The sequence below is a fragment of the Pogoniulus pusillus genome, chromosome 6 (genome assembly GCF_015220805.1).
Source record: "Pogoniulus pusillus isolate bPogPus1 chromosome 6, bPogPus1.pri, whole genome shotgun sequence".
Lineage (NCBI taxonomy): Eukaryota > Metazoa > Chordata > Aves > Piciformes > Lybiidae > Pogoniulus > Pogoniulus pusillus.
This window is the reverse complement of record NC_087269.1, coordinates 11,286,097-11,300,779: the sequence shown is the minus strand read 5'-3', so window position 1 is coordinate 11,300,779 and position 14,683 is coordinate 11,286,097. Positions and strand designations below refer to the sequence as shown.

General features: G+C 42.1%; 1 protein-coding gene across 5 annotated transcripts in view; it reads right to left on the bottom strand.

Moving 5' to 3' along the window:
• SORCS1 (sortilin related VPS10 domain containing receptor 1) overlaps positions 1–14,683 on the bottom strand; it is a 425,391-nt gene that overhangs the window by 123,359 nt on the left and 287,349 nt on the right. For all 5 annotated transcript variants that reach the window (XM_064144430.1, XM_064144431.1, XM_064144428.1 and 2 more), the window contains one exon: positions 13,485–13,643. In XM_064144430.1, the coding sequence (XP_064000500.1) occupies positions 13,485–13,643 (159 nt within the window). The remainder of the gene's footprint in view (positions 1–13,484; positions 13,644–14,683) is intronic.

The window sequence follows — 14,683 nt, the reverse complement described above, 5'->3', positions numbered from 1 at the left end:
CCCACACATCAGACCTTCACTCACTTCTAAGGAGCTAAACTAAATGACTGCAAGAATTCTTTCCTCCATTTACCAGTAGCCTTATTTGTATTTTAATTTATTACAATTTGGGGTTTTCTTAATAGTCTACATGCACTTTAAAAACCTCAAAACAAGCAGCAAAAATATGCATTTTGAGGGCCTAATGTTCTCTAGGCATGAGACAAATCTAATTCATTCTGATGGAATCACCAGTGGTATGAGATTATAACATACAGGATCTGTTTGGGTTTGAATTATGAAGTTCAGAGCTTATGACATAAGTTCACATCTTTAGGACAAACAAAATGAGCTGTTAACAGTTTCATAAAATATTGTCCCCAGACATGCACTGTAATAAAATCAGACTGTGCATCATGCCTTACAAAAACAGAGATTTTCCCAACCAAAAATCTAGCTCTTAGCACAGAAACAGTCAGGTTGGAAAAGACCCTTAGGATCCTATCACCCAATACCATCTAATCAACTAAACCATGGCACCATTTGCCAGATCTGGTCTTTTTTTAAAACACCTCCAGGGATGGTGACTCCATCACCTCCCCAGGAAGCCCATTTCAATGTCAACCACTCTTTCTGTGAAGAACTTCTTCCTAACATCCAGCCTAAACCTCCCCTGGTGCAGCCTGAGACTGTGTCCCCTTGTTCTGTCACTGGTTGCCTGGGAGAAGAGACCAACCTCCACCTGCCTACAACCTCCCTTCAGGTAGTTGCAGACAGCAATAAGGTCTTCCCTGAGCCTCCTCTTCTCCAGGTTGAACAACCCCAGCTCTCTCAGCTTCTCATCATAGGGCTGTGCTCCAGCCCCCCCACCAGCCTTGGTGCCCTTCTCTGGACACATTCAAGCACCTCAACATCTTTCTTAAATTGAGGGGCCCAGAACTGGACACAGGACTCAATGTGTGGCCTGATCAGTGCTGAGTACAGGGGCAAAAGAACTTCTCTGGTCCCGCTGGCCACACTGTTCCTGATACAGGCCAGGATGCCACTGGTCTTCTTGGCCACCTGGGCACACTGCTGGCTTACATTCAGTCAGTTATCAACCATTACCCTGGCTTTAGTATTCTTATATTCACAAAAGATAAAGCTTTCTGCCTCTCACTTGCTTCCATGAAAGGTCTGCTCATTCTTTCTGGACACAGGGCCAGGACACAAAGCAATTCAACATGCACTGCAGTTAAAAATTTATCTCAGCTTTACCAAATGCAACACTCCAAAACAGCAGATTAGATTTAGCTATAAGCATAACAGAATAAAACCCGATAAAGACAAGTCACTCTGAAGATGTAACAACGTAATTCCAAATATATGAAGAGAAGTCCTTCTTCTTCTCTCCATTCATTTATACGGAATAAGTTCAATGCTGATAAATTATACTTTACTGCTGCCACAGGTGTATCTGAATGAACTGTAGTCTTCTACAAAGTTTTTGTCATTAGAATCACAGAATCACAGAATCAACCAGGTTGGAAGAGACCTCCAAAATCATCCAGTCCAACCTAGCACCCAGCCCTAGCCAATCAACTAGACCATGGCACTAAGTGCCTCATCCAGTCTTCTCTTGAACACCTCCAGGGTCGGTGACTCCACCACCTCCCTGGGCAGCCCATTCCAATGGCAAATCACTCTCTCTGGGAAGAACTTCCTCCTAACATCCAGCCTATACCTACTCCAGCACAACTTGAGACTGTGTCCCCTTGTTCTGTTGCTGGTTGTCTGGGAGAAGAGACCAACCCCCACCTGCCTACAACCTCCCTTCCAACCCCCACCTGCCTACAACCTCCCTTCAGGTAGTTGTAGACAGCAATGAGGTCCCCCCTGAGCCTCCTCCAGGCTAAACACCCCCAGCTCCCTCAGCCTCTCCTCATAGGGTTTGTGTTCCAGGCCCCTCAACAGCTTTGTTGCCCTTCTCTGGACACGTTCCAGCACCTTAACATCTCTCTTGAATTGAGGGGCCCAGAACTGGACACAGTACTCAAGGTGTGGCCTGACCAGTGCTGAGTCACTGTGCACAGAAGCACTGTGCTAATGTTATTCAGCTGTGATAGACCATATCTTGAAATAATTTAAAGACATCAAGAAGGTAAGGAGCAATATGATAGCCTCTGTGTGCTTCCATTTGGTGATTTCCTGTGTGACCTGGTATAGGTGATTCTGCTCTGACAGAGGGGTTGGATTAAATGATTTTTTGAGGTCCCTTCCAGCCCCTGACATTCTGTGATTCTGTGAGGTACTACTTCATTCTTGCACTTCTTTTGCTTTCTGTGTAGTTTGTAAAATGGATGGGGTCAGTGCATTAGGTAGGGACTAAAAGACTGAATGTGCTTATATAGGTATATAGTGTAGTCCTTTATGATCTTTCAACCCATTATACCTCTAGATGAAAAATTACCACAGAGGCGGAGAAGTTTTCACCCTGACTATACAAACATAACAAACAGTGTGAGTGAATAATCAAAAACTTGGATGCATATGATTCCAACATGCATCCAGCACAGCTTATATGGGCATCAAAGTATATTAAATTTAAAGAAATTACTGCATAGGACATTTGTTCTTCAGAGCACTTAAATGCTGGGAAATATGCTGCTGTTCCCTGAATCGCAGCATTCTTCATTTAGAAGAGCCAAGGTCTAGGCTTTTCTCTGCCAACACTGGGCTTAATAGAACAGCATGTTTTATATAAATAGTGCACCTGAAATTGTGCATGGTACTTCCTTCCTAGAACAGAACATAAGTCTCATAATCCACAAAAAAAAAATGGGCTACAGGGTTGATACTCATTTACTTCCCTGACCTCTGGTTCCAGGTTTAAGATGCATAAATATCACTGAAGCAGCAAAGCTCACAGGACACTGCATACACTTTGGATGCCTTGAACTGCAGCAATGTATTAATTAAGCCATGCAAAATCCATCAATAAGGTTACCCAATAACTGGTATTTATTGAATGCTGATGGAAACACATCAGAGTGCTAAAGCTTTTAGATATCTGCTTCACAGCCCAATCAAACTGAGGTCTGCAGCTCTATGGCTGCTTCTGCTAATAAACTACACACTACTGTCATTTAAACTTGTTCAAGTAAAGTCTTTCAGAATCATAGAATCAGACAGGGTTGGAAGGGACCACAAGGATCATTTAGTTCCAATTCCCCTGCCATGGGCAGGGACACCCTACCCTAGTTCAGGCTGTCTAGAGCCTCATCCAGCCTGGCCTTAAACATCTCCAGGGATAGGGCTTCCACCACCTCCCTGGGCAACCCCTTCCAGGGTCTCACTACCCTCATGGTGAAGAACCTCTTTCTAACATCCAGTCTGAATCTACCCACTTCTAACTTTGTTCCATTCTCCCTAGTGCTATCATTACTTGACAGTCTAAAAAGTCCCTCCCCAGCTTTCTCGTAGGCCCCCTTAAGATACTGAAATGTCACAATTAGGTCACTTCAGAGCCTCTTCTCCAAACTGAACAGCTCCAACTCCCTCAGTCTCTCCCCATAGCAGAGGTACTCCAGTCCTTTGATCATCCTTCTCTGGACACATTCCAACACATCCACATCCCTCTCATAACAGAGGCTTCAGAACTGGATGCAGTACTCCAGGTGGGGTCTCACCAGTGAGGAGCAGAGGGCGAGGATCACTTCCTTTGACTTGTTAGACACACTTTTCTTGATGCAGTCCAGGATTTGGTTGGCTTTCTGGGCCACAAGAGAACACTGATGGCTCACACCGAGCTTTTCATCCACCATCATCCTCAAGTCCCTCTCCTCAAGGCTGCTTCCAAGCCAGTCACTGCCCAGCCTATATTGGTACTTGGGATTGCCTTGACCCAGATGCAGGTCCTTGCACTTGGTCTTGTTGAACTTCATGAAGTTGGCTTGGGGCCACCTCTCCAGCCTGCCAAGGTCCCTCTGGATGGACCCCTTCCCTCCAGCATGTCAGCCATACCACACAGCTTGGTGTTGTTGGCAAACTTGCTGAGGGTATACTCAATGGCACCGTCCATGGCACCGACAAAGATGTTGAACAAGACTGGTCCCAGGACTGATCCCTGAGGGACTCCACTTGTCCCTGGCCTCCACTGGGACATGGAGCCACTGACAGCCACTCTTTGGGTGCGACCATCAAGCCAGTTCTTTATCCATCTAGTGGTCCACCCATCAACCCATGTTTCAGCAGTTTGGAGATCAGAATGTCATGCAGGTCGGTGTTGAAGGCTTTGCACAGGGCTAGGTAAATGACATCAGTTTCTCACCCCTCATGGATTAATGTTGTGACCTTTTCATAGAAGGCCACTAGGTCTGTCAGGCAGGATTTGCTCTTGGTGAAGCCATGCTGACTGTATCAAATCACCTCTTTGCTGTTCTTCTGTCTCAGCAGTGCCTCCAGGAGGATTTGCTCTACGGTCGTACTGGGCACAAAGGTGAGACTGAGTGGCCTGTAGTTCCCTGGTTCTTCCTTCTTACACTTTTTGAAAATGGGGGTTATGTTTCCCCTTTACCAGTCAGTGGGGACTTCACCAGACTGCTGTGAGTATTTTACAGGTTGTAGGGTCTTTTGTGCATGCTTATCAGGTCAAAACACCTTGGAAATGACAGTCAAGTTTTCTTCCTACCTACCCTTCAACATCTCCTCTCACATTCTCAGATATGAGCTACATCAGATGGTGCTCTGGTTTTGTTTCAGTTCGCAAGCAGCTGTTATTAGCATGATGTCCCCAGTGCATTCAACTCACTTGCTAAAAAAGTGTCAGGAAACACACTTTTACCATGAGATATTTAAAGGAATCTGCCTGGCATACATACTTTAAAGCCAGAAGGAACTACTAGTATCATCACAGCCTGTTCTCCTCCTAGCAGATGCTGTAGTCTTTACCACTAAACTTAAGTAGTATAGAGAATTATTCAGGCCAATGACTGATGGCTGAATTGGATTGCATTATCTAGAAAGGCATCCAATTTCAAGTCCAAGGGATGATGAATATACTACTTCACTTAGTTTGTCCTCAAGGTTAATTTCCTTCTCTGTTACAAAAAGGATCTCTGTAACAGGTAACAGGATATCTTGCATTTGCTTTCTGTTGTGTTGTAATTTTAGTAGGTAGGTTCATAACTGTGGGGATAACTGCATTAAATAAAACTATTTTTCCCTAAATAGCCTATTTATTAGAATGAGAACAGAACAGAAAAGCTTTCCTAGAGCAGCAACTGGGAAAAAGTGCCAGAATTTTAATCTACATACACATAGCTTTACATTTAAAAAGAAATAATTATTGTTTTCATTTGCATTGTGCTAAAACCTTTGGCTCCACACAAATTTAGTGCTGTCAGGCACTTTAAAGTAAGAAACTGGAGACACGTTGGAGAGTATAGTCAAAACAAAAGACAAAGAAGAGAAGGGAGAGGTGAGTCATCTCCAGAAAAGAGAGTTGTTCGACACCAGAGAGATCACTGTCAGACCTACTGATATGAAGTACATTTCTTTATTCCTAACCCAGTGTACTGTCCAGCTCTGATGGAAGAGAAAGACAGTAATTTCTTCATTGAAGTAGGGTAACTGGAGTTATACAGAACACAAAAACGTACAGAGAAACAACATATCTACTCACAGCTGTAAGTATGCATCCAAGGATTGTGAAGTAGCAAAAGAACAAGTTCTCTAGGGGTAGACTGCTGATGTTTATACAGATGGATAAGCAAGGACATATTGATTCACCTAAAGACGAGTCAGTCAGTGGTAAAGAGCACAGTGATTACTGCTCAAGAGTCTTTCCTTTAGTTTCATTGATAACACTCCTGGACTAGAAATGTGCCCTCCTCTATGGACTGCCAGACTGTTTCTGGGCTTTCATAGAATCATAGAATTGTCAGGGCTGGAGGGGACCTCAAAGATCATCTAGTTTCAACCCCTCTGCTGTGGGCAAGGACACCTCATGCTAGATCACGTCGTTCAGAGCCCCACCAAGCCTGGCCTCAAAGACCTCCAGGGATGGGACCTCCACCAACTTCCTGGGCAACATGTTCCAGTGTCTCACCACCCTCATGATGAAGAGCTTCTTCCTAACATCCAATCTGAATCTACCCACTTCTAGCTTTTCTAGTTGATTTTTTCTTTTTTCTTTTATTTTTTAAATTTTGAATTAGAGGAAAGAATGCAAGAGATTCTTCCCACTTTTAATTCCATTCTTTATTTTAAATTGTTAACCCAGCACATTATCCTTAGTGAGGTGTGTAAAAGACTTGATGGTGGCTCTAGGAAAGCATATTTTATGACATAGATTTTACACTGGCTTATGGCCAATTAAAGAAAACCCAGAAAGATACAATCTTAGACCATTATTCTTCTTACTGAGACAACAGTGTGGAACTGACTGTATAAGAAGAAAGGAGGAAAACCCTTAATAAAATAACAGCCAAATAGGTTTGTTTTCAATATGCTGGTTGTTACCAAATGCTTCTCAGCTTTCCTAGAGAGGCTGCTGCTGGTCTCTTCTCACAGGTAACTGGAGACAGAACAAGAGGCAATGGCCTCAAGCTGAGACTGGGGAGGTTTAGATTGGACATTAGGAAAAAGTTTTTCATGGAGAGAGTGGTCAGGCCATCCAGAATGAGCTGCCCAGGGAGGTGGTGGAGTCACCAACCCTGGATGTGTTTAAGGGTCGTTTGGATGTGGTGCTTAGGGATATGGTTTAAGGTAAATCTTCTACAATAGGGTTATAGGTTGGATTTGGTGACCCTGAGGGTCTTTTCCAACCTGGATGTTCCTGTGCTTCTGTGAGATAAAAAGGAATATTTGCAAGGAGCTGCATGCAAGCTGCTCTGGCAGGGGGTTTGGAGTTGATCTCTGGAGGTCCCTTCCAACCCCTGATATTCTGGCTTTGTGATTCTGTGAAGATGTCCATCATATGCCTGTGCTTAAAGTTTTCACACAAGTGGCACGTACAGCCCTAGCTACAAACATGGATGTGTCTGTGCGTAACTGATTGCTTGCTTGGAAACATAACCACATGGAAAGTTTAAAATAAAAGGTCTATTGTTTGCAAGGCCTTTGTGTGGAAGGCTCTTTTTATCTATGATGGTTTGGCTGTAACCCGCCCCTCCACACTTTAGAAATTGCCCCAGCTAACTCAGATGGACCCTGGGAATATAAATGAAGCCATTTATTTACAGCTAGCAGAATATACTAGCAGCTATTTACAATATATACAGTTATATACAGAAATATACAAAGGATGAGTAATACAGAAGCACAACTCCCCTCCCAGAAACCTGAGTCCCCAGGAGGGGTTCTCAAACCACCCCAACACCTCCCCCTGCCCCTCTCAACCTTACCCCAAATCCTGAGAAAGAATAGAGGTGCAGCCAAGAGGTTAAGAAGGAAGGTTAGTGGCAGCGAGGTTAATGAGATGTTGCTCAGTCTGAAGGCAAAGGCAGAGTGAGACAAAATGGAGAATGTTATCTAATGTTTACTTCTTGTTCCCATACTTCTCAGCGGGACTGTGAGAGAAGAGACACAACCATGTTTTCCTTTCATAGCCAATTATCTACTTTCTCTCACCAAAACATTCTAGCCTGCTTCAAACTAGCACATATCCCTGGCAGAAGTGCTGGCACCCCAGAAGAGGGAAAGTTCAAGAATGCAAAGGCTGGGACCGAGAACTCTTAACGTGCAAATTCTGGTTTACTTTTCATCTTGCACCACACGCGTCAAAGAGAATCAAGTCGGCTGGAAAGCTGGCGTGGTTCATTAGTGGCGTCCCACATATTAACACTAACAGTGCAGACTGTTGCAGGAGTAATGCCGTAGGGAAAGGGGAAGTTATTCACGTAGGCTAATGCTAGCTTTACGCAAACTAGCTCCCTGATTGTGTCTGTAGTCTGTCAGGAGAGATAAGATTTTCCAGAGGATGATTCAATGTGACTAATGCTTCCGACTCCAGAGTTTTTTTCCTCTCCATTAATTTTGGATGGGATTAGCCTCCCTGGGCTAACGTTCACCCAAGTGAATAGTCTTCTAAATCTTGTCAGCATTGTGGTAAAAAAATAATACTCCCCAGATGGTATTGATATTGCTGATATTAGCAGTAATTTTGATGCTAAATTTGATATTAAATTTTATATTAACAGTAATTTTTTAAAAAATCCTTAAAAAACCCAAACCAACTACGGTGCATGTTTATATAATAAATCTGGATTTTTATTCCTCCTTCACTGGTCTATGTAGGCAGTGAGTGTTACTACTGAAATGGAGAGGGTATAAATAGAATAATTTAGATTGAAAGAAACCTCTCGAGGTCCCTAAGTCTGATCCTTTTCCAAGCAGGGTATCAGGAAATGCATGCGACACACTCCATTGTATCTTCAGTCAGTGAATATGGACTACATCAACGGTAGATACTCTACTGTCAGACACAAGCATTAGACCAGACACATGAGGCTGAAGGTACTTTTAAGAGTCAGACTACTCTCTTGCATCCTTATCTCCATTCTAAGTGGTTCCTCTGTCACTTTCTGACCCCTGACAAATGCCTTTCTCTCCCACTTGAGTGCATGAGGAGCAAACCTCTCTTACTGTAGGAAACTAAAGAAGATGATGTGCTTTGATGAAAGAAGATATGTTGCCTCAGAAGCAAGAGAATCCTGATTTGCTAAACCAGAAATTCAACTATACAGTCAAGTATCAGTCCCTAACTCACTGACCTCCAGTGTGACATACAGTAAATTAAGGTAGACAGAATCTTTGAGAAAGACAAAACCAAACTAACCAACCAAGAAAAAAAAAAAGACAGGAAAATGAAAATGGAAATGCAAACTTCTCCATTTACTAGTCCTATCTTGACTGAGCTCCTTCAGTCTGAAGTACCTTGCTTTTCAGGAGTTTGTTTAAAATGAGAGAGGAAGAGAAACAACAAAAACTCCATTTTAAACCCTCTTTTTCAGCCTCTGTTTCAGCCTTTCAGAGCCTGAGTGCCTTTGCACATTTACTCCTGGCCTGGGCAATTACAACCCAATTACAACCCTGCATTTCGCCTGTCTGACTTGTGTTTCACATTTTCACCTGTATTTTGTCTCTCCAAATAGCTCTGTTATTTGTAGCTGATTACTAACCATTTCTCAGTGTGTCTGACCCATCTGAATAGAAGATATCTCCCCATGAAGCAGAGGCTCTTACATTCCACCCTCTGATTACATAGCAAACCACTTTCGAAGATTACATAGTAATTCATAAGCAATACTGCCATAAAATACAGCCACTCATCCTACAAGCATGCTGATTAAACCCATGAGAACTCACAGGTACAAGACTTACAGCAAGCTTCTGCCTCACCAGCAATGTGCTACTGTGTCTGAAGCTTTCCCATGATTTGTAACTCTTGCACAGAAAATGGAGAAGTAAAGCAGCAGATCTGCAATTACGTAGTAAGAAGCAGCCGTGTGACAACTGTACTTTCAGGCAGGACAATGAATGCAATCATGAAGCAATTAGTGCAGGCGGCAGATGGTTTGCTGCTCTTTTTTTCTGAAGACTGGCAGGAAAAAGTCATGACTGAACAAGGGACTGGTCTGGCAGCAGTGGTAATTCAAGCCTGCTGCCCAAGGCACAGACACAGCAAAGAGAGATGTGCACAAAAGCAACCAAGTCACTGAAGCTTAATGAGTTATTGCTCATCAGCTGAACCCCAGTAATTAACCACACTCACCCACACACAAGACCCAAGAAACTGGGACGTAAAATTACTTCAGTTAACACACATTTCCCTGCCATTGAGTAAATCCCTATTAAGCTAAACAAAAAAAAAAGATCTGTAGTACTTATCATAGGCTCAGTGGGCTGTGAAGAGAGGGAGGAATGATGTTACGTGACCCATTTCCTGTTCATGACAACTGAGCCACAAGAGGCATGCACTAACTGTTGTTTTCCCTCTTTGGTCCTGAATTGGATGGATAACTTTTGAGAACCAAAACAGTCCAGACTGTTCCTGACTTGCGATCTCCTGCTCTATTCACTACCTGATTCTCCTTGTCCCACCTGCAGCAGTGATAAGATGCAAATGGACAGCAGCAACGATGTGTCTCGCTAGATGCATGTAAATGTGTTTTCTAGTTGAATCTCACCTCCCTCCTGACTGTCAACAGCAAAATTGCAGGACTGCGGCAACCCTAACTGGTCAAAATCCAACTTACTCCTTATGGCTCCCATTAACAAAACCTTCCTAATCTCTTCAGTCAGTGGCATCAGAGTCACTGACATCAACATGTGAATTCCTGTCCACACAGATACATTTCCCTTGCTTACTCAGGTGTCTTAAGTGTGCACACAATTCCTGTAATCCAAGGAGTAATGTGTTCCCTTTCCTTAAACATGGCCTTAAATATGTCACAAGATAGGAAAATAGCAATCAGCAGCACAATTTGTTCCAAACTACCCCACAGCTCCCACTGCAGTTATCTAAATACCTGAAGGACCTCTTAATTACTCTGAGAAAAATCTGCCTTTGGATATACATGCATGAAACCAATGGCAGCATTTTACACTTAGCCACAGGCTGAACTTGACCCTTAGTCTGAGCTACATTTAATTTAGTCCTAACCAGTTAATGCTCTTTGCCTGTTAGTTACTCTCTACAGCTCTTGGCCAAAGCTCACTGAAGACAGAAAGTAGAATCAGGCCTGTGACTCATACCCTTAGAGAGCACTATCAAAACTCTGCTTAACTATCGCAGACCTTCAGACTTTATGCTACATGATTTTTTTCTTGAAACTACAACACTGAATTACCAACAGTTATCCAGCTTGCTAATGTTGTAATACAAGAGGATTTTACTATACACTTTGCAGCCCCTTACCTAAGCCACCCCATACACACATCCCCATATGGATTCAAGCGAATGTACAAAAGAACCTTTTGTTCATATATATGGATTGCTACAGAAGGAAAAAAAAGCAGGATTTTCCTATGTAATAGTGACAATATACTTGCTGGTAGCCATCTCATGTAAATTAGATGACCATTACATAGTCATCTAATTCAGAGTGTGGACTCAGATTCTGAATTATTTCCCGAGCAGGCTGAATATTGCAGTAGATGAAACTAATTTTCTATTATATCCCACTTCTATTTGTGAATTTACCACTGAAAGTTTTATTGATCTGCATGTAACAAATTTCCTGTTACTAATGCCCAGCAACTTTCATTTTGATGGGTCCTAAAAGACAGCAGAGAGGCTTCTGTTCACTTTCCTATCAGACCAGAGAATTTAACAGCCACAAGGTAGAAGGAACATTTTGACCTTGTCTAATTACATACTGAACACTCTGAAATAATTGAATCTGCACTTTCCTCTGAACAGATTATAAGTACAATACAAGCTATAAAACGTTGTGAGAGTGGTAAGTGAAATGTACTGCATGCAATTGATTCTACAGGAAGAATTAGGGGGCAAGATCCATTTCTCATTGTTGCAAGGATAACAAGCTACAGTCCTGGACAGATAGTGGTTTTGACTTTAAAGCATAGAAATGAACTTCTATTCCAATAAAACTTTTATTCCAATAATTAATAATAATTTTCTGACCTTATTTAAGTACCTTATCTAAGTTCTGACTTCTGACCTCTTTAAGTACCTTTATTTTCTCAACCTAACAGTATTAATAACAACAAAGCTAGTTTAGGCTAAAGGAAAATTTCACCTTCAATGTTTGTAAAATTAATTCAAATGCAGAGATGGAAAACATCTGACACATCACAGAATTCAAACTTTTATGTCAATATCTGCATTAATATCTGACCTAAACAAATTAGCCAATATTTTGATTATTGATTAGATCCAGATTTTCATAGATTCATCAAATGAAAAAGAGAAAAAGAAGAGAGACCATTTCATTACTTTGCATCAAGTAATTTAATTACTTCATGCATAAAGACCAGACTATATACTTGTATACCAAGATATTTCACTCTTTTAACCCTGTTGGGAACTTGTTTTGATAATTTTGCATTTTTCCTTGAAAACATCAAAATGTCAAGAAGTGAAATCTGCTATTTCTCAAAGGGGTTTGCTCCAGTGGTTGATTCCTTCATAGCTGAGATCATCTGTTATTGAATCCTAGCCATCAATTCTTGTTAGAAGGTTTTTTTTTCCACTAGATCAAAATGCTTACTCATATGTTTTGTTTTCTCCCATGGAGACATTTATGCAAAGCAATATAGTTTCCCTTCAGCTTGCCTCTTGGTAAACTAAACAGAGGTCATTCACTGGAGGATGACTGACTATAGATGTGTCTAATTTTCAAAAGGTTCTCACCATTAGGTCTCTTTCAATTGTTTAGCTTGCAGCTGGCATAGGCCTAATATTTTTCCTTAGTAGAACAGTGCAGTGGATTCATTACAGGAATTGATATGAGAAAAAATGTTGATACTACATTGATAGTTTTAGTCATTGATAGGAAATCAAGGACTTTTCAGCTTCCCAGATCTTTCCAGTGTTCAAGTGCATAGGAAGCAGGGAAAAAGCATGGAGAGAGAGCAATGGACCCAAACTGGCCATTATAATACCCATATAAAACAATGTCATGTTCCATACATAGATGAGGGAGGCTGGAGGTCTAGAGAGATTGTGGGTTTGGATTGTCTCCCCTCCAGGTTCACTAGACAGGAACAGGCTTGGCATTGTGTAGTGGGAAGTGAACAACTGCATCACCCATTTATATGCTCTATCATTACCACTATTATTATTTCAATTACTAAATTGTTTTTATTTCAGCCTACTAATCCTCTTTACCTCTCAAATTCTCTCCCCTAGAGAAGGATGGAAGATGAGAAAGTGAGCTGGCTTGGGTGCCAGCTGGGTTCAAACCACAACAACAATTAAATATCATTCTGTTGTCTCAAGTTGGACAGTAAAAATTCAACACAAATCTCACAGCATATTTATTCAGCTGATGGATTACCCATACTGAAGGAACTGGACTTCAAAAGGAAATTGATGCATTGCTCCTTTACTCTTAGAAAATCAAAGGCTACTTGAAAATATGCCAGCCAGATTGAAACAAGGAAATGCCCTATACTGCCCTTGGAGTTGGTGCTAGGCTGAAGTGAGAGAATTATTAAATAAGCAGACAAAAAGACTTACTGGAGGTTGTTGCCTCTATCATGAAGGGTCCTATCTGTCTTCTCTGCCCATTGATGGTAATATGACATTGCCAGAAGGACTGACAAATACATGCAAACTGCCAGTCATAGAGAACTAGACCCCAAGAATGCAGTCGGTACCCCTGTCCTTTGCCTTTATATTGAGGCTTACTCAGTGTTTCTTGCTTGGTTTGGTATTTCCAAAGAATGTCCCAGTATCACCCCAACAACTGTCCCAGATGCTCTGTGTCTGGTTATACAGAGGTGGAGAAACTCTAGGTTCTTCTTAAGCAAAGTAAAATGCCACCAGTGATTCTTACCTTCTGATCCTGGCTGTATGCTAAGATCCAATCTTCCTTCTTGGGATGGAAGAGTAGACTGTGGATGTAGAAGTTCAGACGGTACTTTTGATAGGTGGCCCCTTCATCAGAGCTGATTAATAAGCTACTCTCAACTTCTGGATCAGTCAGTAGCATAATCTACAGAAAAAAGAAAGGTGAAAATATAGTGATGAAGAGGAAGGAGTCAAATGGACAAATAAGTAAGCTGCTAGGAACTTCATGTAGCCAGTTAAATAGGTCTATTTCAAAATATTTCAATGCAATGTCAAAACTAAGCATAGCCAATCTTTTAATACAGAAAACCAAATAATTCAGCTATGTAAACTGTCACAACCCAACTTCAGAGGAAGGGGTTTGAGAAGAGAAAGTCTATTTGAGGCAAACCTCTAAGGGCAACAAGGCTGGTGAGGGGCCTGAAACACAAACCCTATGAGGAGAGGCTGAGGGAGCTGGGGTTGTTTAGCCTGGAGAAGAGGAGGCTCCTGAAGGGAGGTTGTAGCCAGGTGGGGGTGGTCTCTTCTCCCAGACAACCAGCAATAGAACAAGGGGACACAGTCTCAAGTCGTGACGGCGGAAGTATAGGCTGAATGTTAGAGGGAAGTTCTTGGCAGAGAGAGTGATTTGCCATTGGAATGGGCTGCCCAGGGAGGTGATGGAGTCACCATCCCTGGAGGTCTTCAAGAGAAGACTGGATGAGGCACTTAGTGCCATGGTCTAGTTGACTGGATAGGGCTGGGTGCTAGGTTGGCCTGGATGATCTCGGACGTCTCTTCCAACCTGGTTGATTCTATGATTCTATGGCAATGCAGCTTCCGCATATATATCAAACCTGAAATTTTCAACACAAGAGTGCAAACTTTCTAAGTTACTGACAGCCACAGTGGGCTGCTAGGGTCTTCATGAACAATATATTGGAGTGGCAGATAAAAAGTCAGATGTTAAGAAAAAAAAATAAGAGAGACCAGAAGTGAGGAGAGACACAGAGAATTATCTCTAATAGCAAGGTTTGTTAGACTCTGGCAGAATCTTCAGAGAAGATGACAGTTTCATTGCCCGAAATGTTATAACCTGGCTGCCTGCAACAAGCAATCTTGCTTTGGCGGGAGAACACATTTGATAACATGCTGGGTTATTTCCATCTCCAGTATCTACAGTGCTGTGAATTACAGATTTGGTAG